This window comes from Mustela putorius, unplaced genomic scaffold (assembly GCF_011764305.1).
Source record: "Mustela putorius furo isolate JIRA1106 unplaced genomic scaffold, ASM1176430v1.1 tig00000460_pilon_pilon_pilon, whole genome shotgun sequence".
Classification (NCBI taxonomy): domain Eukaryota; kingdom Metazoa; phylum Chordata; class Mammalia; order Carnivora; family Mustelidae; genus Mustela; species Mustela putorius.
In genome coordinates, this window is record NW_025421389.1 from 14,327,572 (window position 1) to 14,348,983 (window position 21,412).

Consider the following 21,412-nt stretch of genomic DNA (forward strand, 5'->3'; position numbering starts at 1 on the left):
CGCGGTTTAAATCAGAAGAGCGAACCCGAGGACTCGGCACCGCCCTCTAGCCTTCGTATTGGCTGTGAGGGTTGTCGTCTTCCATGTGTACATTCTGATTGGTGCTCATTTTCTCTTGCCCTTCCCCGACTGGCGGGAGGAAGCCCGGGATCTGAGGCGTAGATTCGGGAATGCTCCTTTTTCGTTGTACCGGTGCGTTACCCGGAACCGTGGCTGCGTCGTCTTCAGGCGCACGGGTGGGGAAGGAGGGGACTCTGTAACCTTCGTTAACGGCTAGTTAGCTGGGGTTTGGCAGGGGCGGCCTTAGCGTTCAATCCACCTGAGTGGACGGCGTCTCCATTCTTCTCAACTCCGGACGGCTGCCGCGGTGGGTGGCGTCAGCAGGGAAGGCTCTCGGAGCTCAGCTGGAGCCATCTCCAGCGATCCGCCTCTTCAGACGGCCCACCTGGGTTCTGACCCACGCAGGTTCTGTTTAAAAACAGACTGCACTGAGTGCTTTCCGAGACTCCCAAGGCTGGCGGACCCATTGTCGTGGGTCCTGTCCCTACCGACGTTCGTCTGCACCCGTGCTCCAGCCACACTGACTTCTTGCTAGAACAGCGCTCGCGGTTTCCCTCCCGAATGCCCCCGTCGACTCCCTTCCCATATCTTATTCTTTAAAAACAAAAATGTTTTTGGTCTATGTACCCGCTTTGGGAATCGCTGAGGATGAGATCTAGGAAAGAAAATCCCTAGATGTCCCTACGACTCGATGTTCTAGTCATTGCCCTGAAACGTAGCTGAACAGTTTGTCCTCCAAGGCTGAGCGTTCGGTATCCCACTTCACACAAGCAGGCAGGTGCCAGTTGACAAATTTATATTATTTCTTAAACCCAGGATTCAGTGAGAGGGAGCGGATAATATTTCATCCTTTTTCTCCAATCACTTTCCCCCTTAGTCGGGGCCTTTGCATGACCTCTAAGTCACTTTGCATTTGTTGGGGGGTAAGAAAAAGGAATAAGATGGCAGAAAGTGGGTTGTAAAGATTTGAATGACCCTACCCCCTAGATCTCCAATATCAACACTACTTTAGTACCACACATTCTTTTCTTTCCTCATGAGTAAATATCCCTTGTTCTAGTTTGGTCATCTTGTATGATTTTTCTTTGACATCAAATCTTCCTAATCTGTCTTGAAGACAAGAGCACAGTCATTTTTCTTACCTGCTGCTTTGATCATTCAACATGCTCCTTACCTCCACCATCAGTTATCTTCTTGTCATCCTTTATGATAAAGTTCGATCTTTGAAAACCTTTAATTAATAACAACCCGAAGGATCTATTTCCTGTCATATTTTAAGTGGTTTCTTTTGTTCAACTCAACCCTTGTGTTTTGGTGGACCACTTCATGCTCCAATTTTGCCTAGATCTGATTTCATAATCTTCATGATTCTAAGAAATCCACTGAACCCAGGTCAAGAAACCTTAACCAAAGCCATCTCAAATTGAGTATATGGAAGAAGATCCTATTCTTAAAAACCATATTGTGTCCTTAAAAACATAAAGGAAGCTTCCAAACACATTAAAAAAAAAAAAACCAAAAAACTCGTATATAAGGAAGCCCCATGAACTTAGTGCCTAGTTCCAATAATTATTAACTCATGATCAGTCTTGTTGGTTCTATATCACTATCCATGTACCTCCTCTTGTATCATTTTGAAGCAAGTGTCAGGCATCTAAAATCTATAAATATTACAATATGATTACTTTAAAAAAGGACTTTTTAAAAGCATAACCACAGTACTAGTATCACACCTAAAATAGCTAAGGTATTTCCTTAATATCATCAAATAGCCAGTGTTCAATTTTCTACTTGTCTCATTTATCTTTTTCTTTAATTTGCTTGTTTGAACCAGGATCCAACCAAGTATATACATTGTGATTGGCTGATCTTTTAAGTTTCCGTTATAAGTTCCTCCTCCCTTCTTGTGCAGTTTGTTGAGAGAACCTTGTTGTTGGTCCTGTGGAGTTTCCCATAATCTGGATTTTGCTGATGAACACAGTTTAATATGGTTTCCTTACCTTTTGGTTATAACAGCTCTCGTTCAGATGCTTTTCTTGCTTAGGATTAGCTGTTTATTAACCCAGCAGCAGTTTTATCTTTGCCTTGAAATAATACTTTTAGCTGGTTATATTGTCATGCTTAAGTTAATCCCTCCTTTGTGATATGTTTGCTTACCTCACCTGTTTGTTGACATTTTCAAACTCCGTCAACTGTAGCTGGTCTCTGTAGACTCATTATCTCTTGTCTCTGACGTCTGCAATTGGTCCTTCTTTCAGTCTTGGAAATAGAACACTGGCCTAAAGAAAAGCAAAATGAAAACAGCTCTTTGGATGCTGCTCCCCCACTGCCTTCTGCCAGCCTCTTTGTCCACCTTGTCCCTATTCTCATTGCTGACATTCCACCCGCATCACGATATTCAAACTGTGCTCTCAGATATTGCTAATGTACTTCTTAATGGTCATCCCCAGGTATTTTGCTCATTTCCCATTCTCTTATTTTTTTGAGAGTGTTTGATAATTTATTCAGTAAGTATTGAACACTGTTAACCTTAGAAGTAAAACTGTCAGGTTTTTTTGCCACCAAAAATGTTTATTTAGGAATAGCAGGGGATTGCAACTCAGGACATGCAAGATATAGCAAAATGATGGGCAAGTACACAGAACAAAGGAGAAGAATGTTCTTTTATAAAGAAAAGGAAGAAGTTGGGAAGGGCGGCTGTTTTTATTTTTTTCTTTTAAAGATTTTTATTTATTTATTTGACAGAGAGCGATCACAAGTAGACAGAGAGGCAGGCAGAGAGAGAGAGAGGAAGGGAAGCAGGCTCCCCGCCAAGCAGAGAGCCCGATGTGGGACTCCATCCCAGGACCCTGAGATCATGACCTGAGCCGAAGGCAGCGGCTTAACCTGCTGAGCCACCCAGGCACCCCAGGGCGGCTGTTTTAAGCAAAAAGTTTATTGGAGTAAACTGGAAATTTGAAGCATTGTGGATTTTCATTCGCTGAGTGGTGACAGTCTCTCATTGGCTAGGCTGTTGCCAGCCATGTAGGAAAAGCCTCCTTCCTTTTTCTGGGGTAGTCAAGTATAGGCTGCTGCTTTTGGGAATGCAAGACACATCTCTTCTTATTGGGGATCTACAATTGACAGTGAGTAGTGGTAGGACATGAGACCATCCCTTTTTGGCCTCTTAGCTCCATCTTAAATGACATATCCTTTATTTGATTTCATGATACCTATGATAGGTACTGTACTATATGTCTTAGTGATTTGATGATGAATAAAAAAGACATCTGCCTCCCTTATGAAGCTTCCAGTTAGACTGAAGAAAATTACATTTATCAAACAATCACAGGTTATTATAAAATTACAGCTGTGTTCAGTGCTAAGGAGAGGCAAATGGTCTAACAAAAACATCTAATAAAGGGGAGATTTAACATAGTGCCACTGAACAAAGAGCTAAAGGGTGAGTAGGGGAGATGTTGTGGAGGGGACAGATGGGGGTGAAAGAAGATTTCTAAGGAGAGGGAAAGCATTTGCAAAGGCCTGTTGGGGGTAGAAGCTTGGAAGATCAAAGAAATTGAAAAAAAGACCAGGAAAGAGACAGGGTAGAGATAAGACTGGAGAGGTAGGCAAGGGCGAGATTATGTAGATCATGTAGGCCAAGACAAAGAATTCAATCTTTATTGTAAGAACTATGGAAACTCTCTAAAGTGCAGATTGGGATGGGTTATATGACATACTCAGGTGTGGATTTGAAATTTCATCTTCGGTGCATTGAAAATGTGTTTGAGGAGGGCAAGATTATATGAAGTCCAAATTGGAGGCAGTTGCAGTATTCTAGGCAGTAGATGGCTGTGGCTTAGGTTAGGATGTTAATAGCCAAAGATAGCAAGAAGAGGACAGATAAGAGAGATTTACTGGATAAAACCCTAAATGATGTGACCATGAATTGGCTGGGGTTGATGTATGAAAGAGGTCATCGATTATTTGTAGGTTTCTAGGTTTTGCAACTGGATGCCACTTTCTGAGATAGGGAATATTGGAAGAAGACCATATTTTAAGAGACAGTTAGGTTTTGGGCATGGTGAATTTGAGATGCCCTTGAGACATCCAGGTGAAGGTAAAATTAGGCAGTTAGAAATCTGATGTAGAGGTTAGATGCAAGGTATGGCCTTGTAATATTTACGTGTGGCTGGATAGCTATTAAAGTAATGAGTGAGAATGAGATCTTCCAGGACAGAATATAGAGTGAAAAGAGAAGAAAGACTACTCTCTTCTTGAAACTCATCTGGTGAACTCTTTGAGACTTCCCTGTCCTGGTTCTCCTCTCATCTCCCTTCTGCCTCTTAATTTTTGCAGGTTTCCAAAGAGTGGTCCTTTGTCTCCCCCTTGGAGAGTTAATAGTTGTTTTGTTTTTAAGATTTTATTTATTTGAGTCCCTTTCTCTTCCAGCCCAAGGCACTTCAGCAGCCGGTGCAGACATGGCCAAGTCCAAGAACCACACCACGCACAACCAGTCACGAAAATGGCACAGAAATGGCATCAAGAAACCCCGGTCCCAAAGATATGAATCTCTTAAGGGGGTAGACCCCAGGTTCCTGAGGAACATGCGCTTTGCCAAGAAGCACAACAAGAAGGGTCTGAAGAAGATGCAGGCCAACAACGCCAAGGCCATGAGTGCACGTGCCGAGGCTATCAAGGCTCTCGTCAAGCCCAAGAACCCAAAGGGCAGCAGCTGCAAGCTCAATCGACTTGCCTACATCGCTCACCCCAAGCTCGGGAAACGTGCTCGTGCCCGCATTGCCAAGGGTCTCAGGCTCTGCCGGCCAAAGTCCAAGGCCAAGGCCCAAACCAAGTCCCAGTCTTCTGCTGCGACTCCGGCTCCAGCTCCAGCTCCTGCTCCTGCTGCAGCTCAGCCTCCCAAAGGTGCCCAAGCCCCCACAAAGGCTCCAGTGTAGAGGCTTCTGTCTGCCAGTGTGAGGACAGAAGGACTGGTATGACCCCTGGGCTTCTATCCACATGGGGCTGGTGTCCTCCTATGCTATTTGTACAAATAAACCGGCAGGATCTGTCAAAAAAAAAAAAAAAAAAAAAAAGATTTTATTTATTAGAGAGAGAGAGAGTGGGGGAGGGGCAGAGGAGAAGGAATCTCAACAGACTCCCTGTTGAGTGCAGAGCCCATTATGAGGCTCAGTCTCTCACCCATGAAATCATAACCTAAGCTGAAATCAAGAGTCGGATGCTTAACTGACTGAGCCACCCAGGTGCCCCGAGAGCTTAATAGTTTTATTGCTTCCACTAATTTTATATGAGATAGTTTCAAAATCTTAATTTCCAACTCTTACCTCTTTACTGGTTTCTACAATTGATCTTAGCTGTGTACTAAGATTTCTAGTTGAGTATCTTCGTCTTCCCAAATACAACATATCTAAAATACTATTCTTTGTTTCCCTCTGGATTCACCCTTACGATACCATATTCCTTTCAGTGGTATCATTTCCCCAGGCTTCCAACATTTAAGTAGTGATCATTTTTTACTCTTTCTCATCCTCATATATCTTACAGTTACCAAGTTCTGCCATTTATTTCCTTTTAAACCCTCATCTCTCTCACTTCCATTTCCTTTATACTACTCATCACTAGTTCAGCCCTAATTATTTCATTTTCAGATTCCTTCTGTAATACATTTAATGATATGGAAGGGTATAGCACAGTAGTAGTATAGGCTCTGAAGTCATATTTCTGGGCTCAAATTCTGACTCTTCCACTCCCTAGTTCTGTGACTTGGGCAAGTTATATAGTCTCTCTTTGATTCGATTTTCTCACTTTTAAAATGGAGATGATAATCTGATTTCCTTCATAAGGTTGTTATGAAAATTAAATGGGAAAATGCATGTTGGCACAGTGTCTACCAAATAAAAACTGACTGTATTATTAGATAGTATGTAGTACAATTCACCCTTCAACAACACAGATTTAGACCATTCAGGTAAACTGATGATGTAGGGTTGTTTTATATATATATAAATATAAATGTAATACTGTAGGTATATTTTCCTTACGATTTTCTTTTCTCTAGCTTACTTTATATATAATGTTCTACAGTATATAATGCATATAATGTTCAAAATATGTGTTAATCAGTGGTTTATGTTATTAGTAAGGCTTCTGACCAACAGTAGGCTATTACTAGTTAAGGTTTTGGGGAATCAGAGGCTATAAGTTGATGTCCCTAACCACTGTGTTGTTGAAGAGTCAGTTGTTTGTGGTTTGCAGATAAGTTCTTCTGCTCTGTAGCTTATCCTACACCCTCTTAATAGGGTCTTTCACCGAGCAAAAATTTTACCTTTTGATTAAGTCCATTCTATCAACTTTCCCTTTTATGGATCATTCATTTAGTGTACAGTCTTTAACATTTCTTGCAAGGCTGGTCTAGTGGGGATAAACTCCTCAGCATTTGCTTGTCTGGAAGATTTTATCTCTCCTTCAATATTAAAGGATAATTTTGCTGAGTAAAGTGTTCTTGGTTGACGGGTTTTTTCCTCTCAGCATTTTAAATAGATTGTGCCACTTTCTTTTGGTCTGTAAAGTTTGTGTTAAGAAATCTGCTGATAGTCTTCTCTTTTACACAACAAGTTGTTTTTTCTCACTGCTTTTAACATTCTCTCTTTGTCTTTAATTCTTACACTTTGGTTACGTGTCTTGGTGGGGTCTCTTGGTTCACTATTTGGAACACTCTGGCTTCCTGGATCTGGATGTCTGTTTCCTTCCTGAGGTTAGGAAAGTTTTCAGCCATTATTTCTTTAAATGAGTTTTCTGCCCCTTTCTCACTCTCTTCTTTGGGGAATCTTGTGATATGAATGTTGGCCTGCTTAGTGTTTTCCCATAAGTGTCTTAAGCTATCTTCACTTGCTTTAATTTCTTTTGTTTGTTTTGCTGCTCTCATTGAGTGTGTTCCACTGATACTTTCTAATGCTTTATCTAATGTGCTCTTGGACCCCCTGATGTATTTTTCAGTGCATTATTGTATTCTCCAGCTCTGTGACTTAATGTTTATATCTCTTTGTAAAAATTCTCACTTTGTTCATTTATTCTTCTGTCAAACCTAGTGAGGATCTTTATGATCATTATTTTGAACTCTTTATCAGGTTAATCACTTATCTCTGTTTCCTTAAAATCTTTTTCTGATGTTTTTATCTTTGGTCACTGTCTCTGTGCTGTGCCCTGAGATTGGTAGCTCCCAAGAATTATCTCTCCATTTGTTACAGTCTCATGGGACCATGAACACAAATTCCACTGGCCACCAGGGCCAGGCAACCAGCTGTAATCCCAGAATGGGGATAGTAGACTAACTCCCCTCCAGGAGATACCGGAGATCTGGAATAGTACAGCAGAGGGAGAATAGGAAAAAAGTGCCTTCCCTCTAAGGTCTCTGGAAAGGTTTAGAGTAAGCCCTTAGATGTGTGTTTAATTAGAAGCCTGATCCTTAGGCCACAGCTATGAACATAAGCTAATAGGTCTCTTTCACAGGAAGACTAAGCACCTCACTCTATTGCCTCTTTGCTGTGCCCTGGGAAGGTAGTAGCCAGTTAAGAAATCTTTCTACAATCCTGTGGAACCCACAAGTGTAAGTCACTGGCTACCAGGCAATCTAGAAATGTCTCCTTGGCAGACAGTACAAGTTCCTATCCAGGAGATACCAGTGTCCTGGAGCAAGACAGAGGATTGGCACAAAGAGAGTATCTATAGGCGTCTGTGTTGGTATATGTTTCAGTAGGTCCATAGCTGAATGCTAAATCAGAAGCTTTCCCATCAGGCAGATGCTTTAAGATAAGCAAGTAAGTCTCTTTCTCCAGATGTCTTGATACTTTGCCATTGGCTGCCTTCGTACTGGGCTCTAGAGTGGGTGATTCTGCACAAGCTCTTTAAGAAGTGTTTCTCAGTTTCAAATAGCCTTGTGGGTCTCATGGACGCCAGTCTCACTGGCTTTCCAAATCAGATATTTTGGGGACTGTCTTTCAACACAGGGCTTTAAAGTCAGGGTATCAGGTGTATGGTTCAAACCCTTCATTCCTCAAGGAGAGACTTGGGTTTGTGAGTGCCCTCTTGAATATAGGTCACTTGTGGGGGGGGGGGTGTGGAGGGGAACATTTGTGACATGTCTCAGCTTCTACCACTTCATGTTTGTTTGTTTGTTTGTTTTTCTCATTCATCCAGTGTGTGGGAGCTGCTCAGCTAGTTTTGGGGGTTCTTTCAGAGGATCTTTTTCCATATGTAGTTATAGATTTGGTGTGTCTCTGGGAACAGGTCGAGTACACGATCCTACTACATCACCAGCTTGAACTGAAACCTCCATTTGGATTTATCTGTAATGTTTTTGAGTAACTCTCTGTAGCTCCTTTGGTGGTTGCTCTAGGTATTATATATGCATAACTAATCACTGTCTACAGGTGTTGTCATTTTATCAGTCAGAATGAAGTATAGAATACCTACTTCCTTTTATGCCCCTTCATAATGCAATCCATCATTCATAATGTAATTGTCTTAAATATTTCCTTTTTCATACATTAAGACCCACGTCAGACAATATCATAATTTTTGCTTTCTCTGTCAAATGGAATTTTGAAAACTCAAATGGGAAGGAAAGTCTATTATATTGATCCATTTATTCTCTTACTGTGTTTTTATTTCCTCTTGACTTTCCAAGAACAGCATTTCTTATGATCTTTCTTTAGCCATTCTTCTAGGGTAAGTCCCCTGGCAACATGTTCTCCCCAGTTTTCTTCATCTGAGAATGTCTCGTTTCTCGCTTTCATTCCTAAAGTGTATTTTTGCTGAATACAGGATTGCTCTTTTCTTTCAGTACTTGGAAAATGTTCTTCTTCCCAGCCTCCATAGTTTCTGATGAGGAATCTCTCACTTGAATTGAAAATGTCATTTCTTCTTACTGCTCTCAAAATTTTTTTCCTTTGTCTTTAGTTTTCCGAAGGTCGGCTCTGATGTGTCTTGGTGTGGATTTCTTTTCTCTCTGGCTTGTGGGAACAAGCAGGGTGCTTTTGTGTGGTGTTTTTGCCTGCTTCGTATAGCTTCCTCATGTGTGTCCGTCAGTTCCCAGGTGACTACTTGAGAGGGATCGTCTCCAGATCTTAGAGTTCTCTGTGTACTCTCTCTTCTAGTTCCTGCCTCTGTGAGCTCTAGCCACCCTGGTCTTCCCAAACTGTCAGTTTTGTCTCTTCAACTCAGGCACACTTCTGTAGCCTCTGAACTCTTCAGGTAGAAACTGGAGCCGTCTTAGAGCTGACCTCATTTATTTTCCATGCCTCGGGAATCACTGACCTACATTGCCTCATATCCAATGCCTTGAGAGCCACGTAATCTATTCCTTTTTTTAACATGCTTTAGGCCAGAGGGTAAATCTGGCCCCTATTAAACCATTTTGATCAAAATCAGAAGAACTGTGTAAATGCAATTTGAAAGGATTAAAAGTCAGTGGGTGGGTCAGATACCACCCAGTTTGTGCTGGGCAGCTCAGACCTCATGGAATCTTGGTGGCCCATGGTCAGGTGTTTAGTTTTACTAAGGTCCAGCAGCAGGGCAAGGGCTGTTATCTGTAGAGGATGGCGAGCCTTGCTCCGAGGTTCTAGGAGGGCTGTGCTCCACTTGACCTGTAGGTGCCTGTCGGGGGCTCCAGACATCATCCCCGTCTGCCACTGCCACCTTGTGCACCGCTGGATGTGCTGATCGGATGGCCCCGAGGCAGAGAAGCTGGCCCAGAAGTCTGGAACTGCTGCAGAGCCTTCTCTTTTCTGGGCCTTGCTCAGAACTGGCAGCTTTTTGGTCACTCATCAAATGGGCCTGATTAGCACAGCCAAATGAGGAATATGTTGCCTCCAAAATCCAAGACACCCACAAGCCAATGGACCTAGTTTTGTGTTGTAGGAGGGCCCTGATAAAACAATGAACTTATTCTTCACCTTGGAAGGGATCTCTCAACATGTCTCATGTCACTGAACCCCTAGAAATTACACTGAGTTAGAAGGCTTCTGAATTTTTATTGGACTTACTCCTTCTGACATGCAAATGTGTTACCAGTATGTCTGGAGTACTTGCTGCTTCTTGCTGTCTAGGTCCAATTAGCATTATATCATGACTGTAATAAGACCAGTGTGATACCTTCTGGAAGGGAAGGGTAATGAAGATCCCCTATGAACGAAATTGACATAGGGTTGGAGAGTTGTTTTACTCATGAGGTAGGATAGTAAAGATGTATTTCTGGCCTTGCCAGTTGAAAGCAGACTGCTCCTGGTGGGTGTATGGACAGAGATGGAGAAAAAAAACATTTGACAGATCAGTAGCTGCACCCCAGCTTCCAGGTGTTGTGTTCAGTTGCTCAGACAATGAAACTGCATCTGGTACAGCAGCTGCAGTTGAGTCACCACCTGGCTAAGCTTATAATCAAGCACAGCCGTTATCCATGTCCATCTGTCATCTGCCCAGGCCAATTGGGAGAGTTGAATGGGGATGTGGTGGGAATCACTTCTCTATATCCTTCACATCCTTGATGTTGGCACTAATCTCTGCAGTCCCTCCTAAGATTTAACTTTAGTTTACTATTTTCCTAGGTGGAGGAATATTTTTTTAAAGATTTTATTTATTTATTTGACAGACAGAGATCACAAGTAGGCAGAGAGGCAGGCAGAGGGAGAGAGGGAAGCAGGCTTCCTGCTGAGCGGAGAGCCCAATGCGGGGCTTGATCCCAGGACCCTGGGATCATGACCTGAGCCGAAGGCAGAGGCTTTAACCCACTGAGCCACACAGGTGCCCCTAGGTGGAGGAATTTTTAATGGCTTCTGTTTGACCTTTTCTGGAGTAGCTCTCACTCCATAGTCAGGGAACCAATGAAGGGATTCTGACAGCTAAGTATCTCTATTCCAAGTATGCATTTTGAAATTGGAGAAATAAATATAGGAAGAGTTCAGGGACCCACTGGAGCCAAAACTCCATTGAACACCTGACCTTCCTAAGCTCCTGCTCTGACTGGCAGGCCATAGTGATATTTTGGGTCTCTTAGAATTTGTGTCACTTCAGAGCTGGTTTCTAGTAGTCTCTGAAAGGTTTGAATATTTCCTTTACCCCAGTGCGCAGTTCCCTTGGTAAACAGCCATAGGTCTCTTTGGGCATCGCTGGGATGAATATTAAGCAAAATAAGTTAGAGAAAGACAAGCACCATATGATTTCACTCATATGTGGAATTTAAGACACAAAACAAATGCGCAAAGGAGAAAAAGAGAAACAAAGTAAGAAACAGACTCTTAACTAGAAAACCAAGTGATGGTTAGCAGAGGGGAGCTAAGTTGTGGGATGGGGAAAATGAGTGATGGGGATTTATAGAGTATGCTTACTCTGATGAAAAAATACAATGTAATGCATGTAAAAGAAAATAAAAAATTAAATTTAAAAAAGCTAAGCTTAAGCCTAGAATGTCAGTTCTAAGCCTATATATTCCCAGATTAATGGTGAGAAATTATCTGCGCTCTTCAGAAATCTAAATTTCCATAATAATATTTTACTGTGAAAACCATTAGCCATCACTTTCCTCAGTGCTGTTTGTATTGCCTTCTCTCATCTGCCTAGCTAGCACCATTTCTCAAACCTTAATAACTACACAGGGCATTTTTTTCTCTCTCAGATAAGTGGTCAGAAATATATCTGCTGCTGTAGGTCAGGCCAGATACTGATCCCGAGGTGGTTAAGGTGTCTTCAGCTGCTTTGGAACATAGGCAGTGTCTAATCCAGGTCTCAGAGGCTTCCTGTCTCTCTGACTGCCCCTCTGCCTCAGGGCTGACCACCTCAGTGGCTTGATCTGGGAACGATTCTCCTCCCTGGGCTTTGCATCTGTGCTCCTCATAAACCCTCCTTTAGAGGGCTTCTCTTGCAAGTTTATTTGAGAGCAAAGGGGATTTGTATTAACATCTTCACTTCTATGCCAGTTAAATGTTGATGTCCCATTGTTGCTTCAGCTCCACTGGGACTCTCTTATTCAACTAGATCTTAGCCAGTTCCCAGAATTCTTTGGCTGTATAGTTGACTCTTGAACAACACGGGTTTGAACTGCACTTACATACAGATTTTTTTTTTCAACAAGTATACCTATAGTACTATAAATGTATTTTGTCATCTTAATGTTTTTCTTAATAACGTTTCTCTTCTCCACCTTTATTGTAAGAATACAGTATATAATGCATATAGTGCACAACACGTTTCAACCATTTATGTTATCCATAGGCTTTCAGTCAACAGTAGGCTAATTAGTAAAGTTCTGGGGTAGTCCAAGTTAAATGCATATTTCTAACTGTGTGGGGGGTTGGTGCCACTGACCTCCACGTTGTTCAAGGATCAGCTGTACTTATCATAATCATAAGCATCTAATGAACATATTCTTGTAGTAGACACCATCCACATGAATCACCAAATTTCATTCTCACAAAATCCCTATGAGGTTAGCATAATTGTTTTTTAAATTAACTTAATTACTAGCATGAGTTTATACTATAATTAGTGTAATTATTTTTCTCTTTTAAAAAGATTTATTTAGGGGCGCCTGGGTAGCTCAGTGAGTTAAAGCTTCTGCCTTCAGCTCAGGTCATGATCCCAGGGACCTGCTCTGCTCAGCAGGGAGCCTGCTTCCCCCACCCCCACCTGCTTCTGCCTACTTGTGATCTCTGTCTGTCAAATAAATAAATAGAATCTTAAAAAAAGAGATTTATTTACTTCAGAGAGCAAGAGCACAAGTGGGCTGGAAGGGCAGAGGGAGAGGGAGAAGTAGGCTCCCTGCTCAGTGGATCCTATCTTTTTCAAGAAACAGAGTCCCTGGTGGTTGATTGCCAACCCATGGCTACAAAAAAGAACTGGCTGAAATTCTGAAACTGATTTTTTTTAACCACATTTTAAAACTGGATGTTCCTAATATTCTCTTTGAAAGAAGGGAGACAGCAAGATGGATTCATTATGCTCACCTCACAAATCTGAAAAGTAGAAGTGGGAGCAACTCTTGCAGTTACATAAACATTTGTGACTTAGTGGTTACCATCTGGACTTTTTTATGCAACCAAAAGCTTCCGAAGCAGCTGCTTTAAATTTATAGAACTTGGCTGTCCAGAGTGAGTGAACAGTTTTGATTCTTAAATGGTCTCTGTGCCCTAGGGAAGAACATGTTGTTTATAATAACAAGGACAATTTTTGGTCCACAGTCCTGGAAATTGGTCGAGAACAGCTGTTAAGGGGTGGCTAATCGGAGCCTCCTATCCTGTACTCATCAGTCTGATATGTGCTGGGCAACGACCAGAGCAACGGGCTGGAAGGTGGTAGGAGGCTGGGGCAATGGAACAGGGCTTCAGGGTATGGGCTCAGGGCAAAGCCCTCCCTGCCTTTCTGACTGAGATCCTGCTGATTCCATCTAAAATGAGCCTCAAGAAAGGGGGTCATGCAGAAAGCTTTAGGGTTGTCCTGGTGAAAAAGCCCATCGTTACTCATGGCCTCTCCACAATCGATCCCCTGTCAACTATGTTAGGTGAATTAAGGTCCTAAGCGGTGCACATGGTCAGAGCTGAACCAACGAGAAGGGGTGACTCAGAGTTCATGTCTGACCCCGAATTCCTGTTCCTTGCTTCTGTCGCCAGTCACACATGACCTGACAGCTGAGGGGACCCGGATCAGGATCTCTCTCTGCCTTGATGTTGTGACAGAATTTCAGTTCAGTCCCATCTCTTAAGCATAAATGGAAGACATGGGGCTCTGTGGCTTCTATGCCCAACTCATTGACCCATTTCAGAAAATGGTACCTTCCAGGCTGCTATAGCTAGAAAGTTTGGATGACAGTTAAAGTGGAGAAGAGAGGCTAGTTCAGGAGGCTGATTTGAGTTGAGTATGGGGGAGGGGGCCAGAGGATTCTGGGGTAACACCCAGGCCTGCAGGGCAGTGCTGTGGGCTGGGTCCAGCGACTAGAGGGAACGTGGGTCTGAGGCAGGCCTAGGGGCACTACAGGCCAGGAGAGCTAGTCAGCCAGACCCCATGTCCCCAGAAGACCTGCGAGTGAGGCAGGTAGCTGTCACATGCAGAAGAAATGGTCACAGAGAAGAAGTGGGACTGGATATCCATCTCACACTTCCTTCTTCCTGCCTGTGTGGGAGCTCGACGGGAGCCCTGTAAGACAGCAAGTCTCTTCTCCCAGACTCCCCTGGGACCAGATGATCCCACTCTCGGGTAGGCTCCCTACTGAGCAGGGCTAGGAGAAGTGCTTGTTGGAGGTTGGCAGAACTAGTGAAGAGGTTATTGTGGAATGCAGGGAACATTCTTTGTGTTGGGGGGTTGGGGAGAGAGGGCTTCTGTTCCTATTTTCTGTTCCCTGCATCCCCTGCCCTTTCATGGTCCTCCTACAGGGACAAGGGGAACCCACCCTGGGACTGACTACAAAGGAGCCGAATATAGTTCTCCTCCATCTGCAGACATAGGGCATGGGTCCAGGGTGAACCTCTGGGCAGGGCAGGAGCAGGACAGCATGTCCTACAACCTCCCATGGAGGAAGGGGCAGCAGAGTGGAAAGGCTTTGAATAGGAGCCAGGAGAGGAGGGGAGAAGGGGAGAAGGTGCAGACTCTCAGCCTCGAGATGGGGGAGGGCTGGGAACCTGCTTACAGGGGTTCAGACACGGAGCAGGGAGGAAAAGACGGGCTATAGGGTACATCATCTCTATCTGTGGGAGGGACAGGTGGCCGCAGGTGTCCAAGGTCAGTCTGGGGCCCACACTCAGATCCTCAGGTGAGGGGTTGAGGGGCTAAGCAGTGGCCAAAGCTGGCGCAGTCTGGAAGGCAGACTTAGGTGTTCACCTTTTTAAAGGGATTGACCAGGAAACCAGCTCCCGAATCTCCCGCCATCTCTGGGCCTCGCATTCTAGGAGGGGAAGACAGGTTCGATGACAAAGGTGCCCTTCCCATAATAGCAAATCACAGCCTCACACATACCGTGTCAACCATGACAGTTGTTATGAATGTGAACCTGTGGTATATGCACAGAAGAATTCTTGCATGGAGGTATGGCACCTGTCCACAGTTTCCTCAGATTTGGAAGCACAAAGGGAGTTTTAGGTACTTCTTATGAGTTTGGCGTATTTCCACAATTTCTGTTCCTTTTCTTCCATGTAGAATGTTGTTTATAGTTGCCTGATGAACACAGGAGAGAGATACATTACACAAACTTTGGGATTCAGTACCAATTTTAATCCCTCTTTACCCAGATCCTGATGCAGGAGCATCCTTCCAGACAGAACGCGGGGTCCTTTGCTTCCAAGCAGAAGCTTGGTCTCCCAACTCAGACCCTCTGAACTTCTGTCCATGGATTGGTGCCTGTGTCTCACATGGTCCAAATGCAAGACTCACGAATGTGGTCCCTGTGGGAATTACCTGGACAGTGGCTCCTAAGTCTTAGATCCCAACCAGGCTTGTGGGACACCCTAGTTTTAGTGGGAGTTCATTTGTGAATGTTTTCTCTGCCAGGCAGAAAGAGATTCTTTTTTTTTTAATTTTTAATTTTATTATTTTATTTTTTTAATGGAGAAAGACTTTTTCTTACCTGTTCTCCCTTTGTCTCTCCCCACAGTCATCTCCAGCCCTGGAAACCCTTCTCCAGATTGTAAAAAGAAGGAAACAACATGGTAAAATGGAAAGATAACAATCCACCCAGTCCAACAGGTAGGTGCTTTGTTCCCAAAGGAAAAATACTTCCCCCTCCATGTGCCCTTAGGCTTCAACTGTAAGATGAGGTCCATTCTTTCTAACCTACGTGCTTGTTCAGAAAATCCAAAGAAATCAAGTGCATAACATGCCTGAAGAAGGTCTGACACCAAGTAGCGTCTTCCTGACCATTATCCATACATGAATTTTTATTTCTTTTTTAGATTTTATTTCTTTACGAGAGAGAGCATGTATTGGTGGGGAGGGCCAGAGGGAGAGCAGACTCCCTTGGCAAGCAAGGAGCCCTACTCAGGGCTCAGTCCCAGGACCACGAAACTATGAGCTGAGCTGAAGGCAGACACCTAACCGACTGAGCCCCCAGGCACCGCTCCACATGTGAATTTCTTAAGTCCCAACGCCTCCGTCTGATGTAGCTCTGGCAGTCCTTGTTTCCACCTGTGAGGTCCAGAGGAACAGAGAAGGGAGAAACTTGTTGAAGATCCCATGGCTGGTAGGTAGCACACTTCGCCTTCCATCCCAGATGTGGAGGGAAGATTATGCGGGGGATCACACTTGGGTAGCCTGCATCTGCTTCTGGGAATGAGCCCGCTCAAGATAAATGGGCCCCACACTCACTCTTCCCCCAAGACGGGAAGCTGCCATTACCCATGCCTCTCTTTTTTGTGGTGACCACCAATCGCTAGGTAGACAGGACTGTCATCCTGCGATCTGGGAAGTAGGAGCTGTCCGTATGGCGGGACCGTTCCTTTGTGCCTCTCAGGTTAACTCTTGACAACAGTGCACTCGTGTTTTCATCAGCTAGTTTGATTATCTGAGGGGTGCATGGCATCCTTCTAGGTGCTGAGGAGAGAGCAGTGGACACGACACAGGTAAGTCTTGCATTCATGGCACTTTCGTCCTTGAGAGGGGAAGAGACAAGAAACATAAATAAGGAAAAGCCATCAAATGACAACCCGGGCCAAACACGTGGGAGCAAACAGGAAAGGGGCAGGGCGAGTGCAATCAGGGAGCTTTGCACATACATCCAGATAGTTTGTGTTTGCCGGGAGTGCACTGGCAAGCCTCACTAATCAACTGACACTTCGTGGATGAAAGAGGGAGGGACACCTGTGGGTGCGATCTGCAGGAAGGGAGGCAAAGACAGAACTGACGGGAAAACTCCTTGCCAGGACTCCCTGCTCCTTTCCTTCCCTCACACTCCATTTCTAGTGACCCATCCAAATATGTCTTCCTCTCTCCCCATCACCCTCCATGTAAGTCTCTCCCACTATAATCATTTCTGGTCTTTGTCTCCTTTGGACAAATTAATGAATAAAGCTCAAGGGACACAGATCTAAACCTCTTCACCACTTCTTGAACTGCCCCATCCGTCTCTCAGAGGCGTGCTACGCTGGGCAGGTGGACCACATCTGGAGTCCCAGGCTCTGGTCCTCATGACCCACTTTGGCAGGGGGTGGGGGGGTAGTACCGCTGGAGGTCGCCCTGAGGCCACTGTCCAGGATGCTTCTACCTGAAAGGGCCTGAGCAGCTCCATCACAGATGCTCAGTGATCCCAGCTCTGTCCTATGGGAAAGGCTGTCTTGCGGACATGGGGTTAGTCATGCTCTTTGCAGGCCAACATCCCGAACTACAGGGGAAGTGAAGAGGTACTAGCGAGAGAGATTCTCCACCAGCATTAATGAGTATCTCATGCTGGATCTAATAAAATGAAAGGGGGTGTCTGGATGGCTGAGTTCTGAGTATCTAGAGGCCTGCAAACACAGACAGGATGTACCCTCTCCTGGGAACATTGTAGAGAGGATTCAGGCGGCTTGATCTGAAATTTATGATTCTGTGATCTAGTGGGATGCCTGAGGGCAAGTGATGGGAATAAATAGAGCTGGGACCTCCCTCTAGGATCATCCCTGGAATGGGTCCCAGGATGTTCCAGTTGCTTCTGCTGGGCACATTCACAGTGCTCTTCATGGATGAAGGTAAAGCCTGGTGAGGGAGGCAGGGATGGGTGGCGAGAGCCTATGTGGGGAGAAAAGGGAGGTGGTTTCTAACCTTGACTTTTTGGGCTGCTGTACAATGGCTTAAGGAGATTTCTTCTTCTCTTCATAGGAAACCGAGTCCTAACATCGAGATGTATGGTGTAGTTGGTTTGCAGTTTTTGGATAAATAATGCCGCAATGAGAGGGGATACTCCTGATTTTTTCAAACATTGTCTCTCTACCCTCCCTGAAATACTCCACTCTCCTCACTCACTGCTCTAGTGTCTTTTTTCTGTCCCCAGCCTTGGGCAAAGGAGGGAGGAGGCTTGAATCCCTGGGTGCATAGCTGTCACCCACTCAAGGGAGTGAGGACCCCAGGCAGGAGCTGGGAAGGGTATCAGCTTCCTTCTTGTGAGGTTTACACTTTGCCAGTGTAACTGATAGTGGGAAGCTTCTGAAGCTGGATTACTTAACCTAGAGCTCTGCTTTAAAATTTCCTCTCTTTATTTAGTGGTTCGATTTTGCTATCAATGTGCCCGCTTTGATGGATACAGATGCCTCACTGGTTTGAAAAAGTGCTGGAAAGTCAATCTAACATTTTACAAAAGGAGTTGTACCATAGATCACTACTACTACAATGATCGAGTTACTGGTAAGTGCAGGTTATAGAGAGACACAAAACTGTACCAGTGGTCCCCACCTTCCCTGATGTCAAGGTGTGGCGGCTTAACTGAGACCATGGGAGAGGCTGGGGAAAGTGGAATTCTCATAAACTACTTAGTGTGGAGCCTGAGTGAGAGGCAGATGTATTTTGTCTGGTCCTGTCTAGAGAGATGATGAAATGTAGGCAAAGCTTTGGGGGCTCATTCCTATCCACAGAAAACCAGTGTGGTTCTGAGATGTCATTGCTAGGAAGATGGTGTGATTAAGCAAGGTGATCACATTTTCTTTTTTTTTCTCCTTAGGGAGAGCTCTGTATCGTTATTCGGAACTGTCATGTAAACCTTGTGAAGAGGGAATGGTTCAAATATACCATGACTTACTGAAAGAAACAATTTGCTGCAATCAAAAGGACATGTGTAATAACGGCAACATAAATTTAGATACTACAGTGGTATTTGGAAGAGGGATAGATAACATGACTGATGTGATAAAAGATAGAAGATAAACACGTGCTTAAGATTTTAAACCATGTAGGAATGCACATCTTAAATAATACTTTCCCCTTCCCCTAAAATAGACCAGGAGTATAAGGGCACCGGAGTGGCTCAGTCTGAAGAGCATGGGATTCTTGATCTCAGGATTGTGAGTTCGAACCCCATGTTGGGTGTAGAGATTACTTAAATAAATAAACTTGAGGGGAAAAAAAAAAGAAAAGAAAAAGAGATAGTATAAAAGGAAATAGAACATAAAGTAGAAACACACAAATTTACAAACACCATAAAACAATATAACAGCATTGACTTAACATATCAGCCAAATTAAAAAGATTTTAGTTTAGTAAACAGAGCAAAATCTAACTCTATGATGATTTACAAATATGACGAAGTCAAAACAATTCGGAATGTGTAAATATAAATGAATAGGAAAATACATATTAAAAAGCCATATTGAGTATGAGCCTTTTTATGGGCTCAAAATCATCAAAAGAGATAATATACTTTATATTATTAAATTCACTAATGTACCATAAAGATATAAATTATTAAAACAGGAAGCCAATACCAGAGCAATGACTTTTCTTAACAACTCTCCTATAGAAATTGTAGGAGGTATGATGAAAAAAAGAAATGTATGCTAATCATCAGTCATGTGGGTAAATAATTAGCAAGGGGATTGAAGACATATACAACATGATTATTAAGGTAGATTTTATAAAACTATATCTAATCCTGAACCCAGATAATAGAGATCTTGGCTTTTCAAATACACACGGAACATTCACAAAGATTGGTCACATATATTTGCCCTGTGGATGATAGAGTTGATTTACATCTGAACTGTAGAAGGTTCATATTTTTCTCAGTACATGTTTGGAATTTTGGCCAGGATAAAAACCATTATGATGTGCTCTTTAAAGTCTGAAACTCCCCTGGTGACTCCCAGCATCATTTTATTTACTGATCTAAATAAACTGTTTTCCAGCCTGGCTTGATCACATGGTTATAGATATAACGCAATCCTCCCCACCAACCACATGCACCCTCATTAAGAACTTCTGTTTAAAATAGCCCTGACGCTGAGATTCCTGACACAGATTATGATTGTGCAATCCAGTGACAGAGAGCCGTCTGTATGTAAATGAGGACTCCTGGGAGCTTGTGCATGGAATGTCTCTTGGATTTCCCAATTTTCGTCTGTACTCTTCTTCTTTCGTTGCACTGTATCCTTAGTCTTTAAATAAAAGCTGTATTCAGTATGCGCTATAAGTATTTTCCTAGAGAATAAGTGTGTTCTGTGAAGTCTGATGAGGTTTTCCAGATACCTAAATTTGGGAAATCTTTGCAAGCCCTCAAAGAAATACTCGGTAAATTCTAGGAAATAGAAATAATATAAGCAATATTCACTTACCACATGCAATAAAGTAGAAGTTAAAAATAAGACCAAAAAGGTGCCATCATCTGGAAATATAGGAAGATGTTATCAAGGAGCTCTTAATAGGAAAATCCAGGACAAAAAAAAATGCAGAATTTCTTAACAGAAAACATTACATATCAAAACCTATGAAATATAGCTATAGCATTTATCAGTGGAAAATTCATAGAATTAAATACACAAAAATTTTAAAAATAATAAGTTAATTAAACAATTCAAAATAGCAGACCACGAACAAAGTAAGCAGAAAAAAGTTAGGAACTAGCAATAAGTAAAAGCAGAAACTCAGAGGTAGTGTAATCATTCCATATGGCCATGTTGCTTTCTATGGCTGCCACATATTATCTCGCAGTTTCTATAGGTTGAAGTCTTGACAGAGCTTAGCTGGGTCTTCAGCTCAGAATCTCACAAAGGCTGCCGTAAAGGGGTACCAAGAGCCATGTTCTCATTTGAAAACTTAATTTAGGAAGAATTCACTAATAAACTCTCTTGGCCTGTTGGTAAATTTCATCTCTGTAATAGCATAACTGAGTTTCCTATTTTCTTTCAGGCTGTTGGCTAACGCCTCTTTCAGCTCCAAAAGGCCATTCATTCATAGTCCCCCACCACGTGGTTACCCTCATATTCAATTTACATCACTGCTTCTTCAAGGCCAGTGGGAGAGTCTCTCCTGTTTGCTAACATCCAGTCTTATATAATGTAACATAATATGCTTGATATTCTATCACCTTTGCTACATTCTATTGGTTAGAAGCAAGTCCTAAGTTCTGCCCACATTCAAGGGGTGATTCATTGGGCATAACCAATACCTTAGGATATTTCTGTCACATGTAGAAAGCAGGAAATAAATACAGCAAATGAATTAAAAAGTTTATCTAAATAAGCAAATCACAAAGTTAACCTCTTATTTAAAAAGGAGACTGTACAAATACAGAATATTAGATATTGCAAAGGAGAAATAAACATCCAAATGGGAAATTTTAAAAAAACATTTGCTTTAAATTTCAAAATTAATTTGTATAATCCTATGCAAATGAATATAAACATCTAGTTTACAG

At 43.0% G+C, this 21,412-nt stretch overlaps 1 protein-coding gene and 1 long non-coding RNA gene across 6 annotated transcripts; both read left to right on the top strand.

The window, feature by feature from the left end:
• Window positions 1–104: 104 nt before the first annotated feature.
• Window positions 105–15,773, top strand: LOC101689778 (60S ribosomal protein L29-like). Of its 4 annotated transcripts, XM_045080375.1 has the most exons (3): window positions 105–192; window positions 4,492–5,033; window positions 15,692–15,773. In XM_045080375.1, exons 1-2 carry the CDS (start codon window positions 171–173, stop codon window positions 4,995–4,997), a joined length of 528 nt encoding a protein of 175 aa, XP_044936310.1. In that variant the 5' UTR covers window positions 105–170; the 3' UTR covers window positions 4,998–5,033; window positions 15,692–15,773. The 4 variants fall into 4 exon arrangements, with proteins under 4 accessions (XP_044936310.1, XP_004750256.2, XP_044936312.1 ...); XM_004750199.3 differs by lacking the exon at window positions 15,692–15,773 and having other exon boundaries at window positions 4,492–5,125; XM_045080377.1 differs by lacking the exons at window positions 105–192; window positions 15,692–15,773 and adding an exon at window positions 221–236 and having other exon boundaries at window positions 4,492–5,121.
• Window positions 15,774–16,026: 253 nt separating this feature from the next.
• Window positions 16,027–20,213, top strand: LOC123392174. 2 transcript variants are annotated; one of them, XR_006606877.1, is made up of 4 exons: window positions 16,027–16,276; window positions 17,683–17,759; window positions 17,890–18,411; window positions 18,725–20,213. It is a non-coding gene; the product is annotated as an uncharacterized LOC123392174 (long non-coding RNA). The 2 variants fall into 2 exon arrangements; XR_006606876.1 differs by having other exon boundaries at window positions 16,027–17,759.
• The last annotated feature ends 1,199 nt before the right edge of the window (window positions 20,214–21,412 follow it).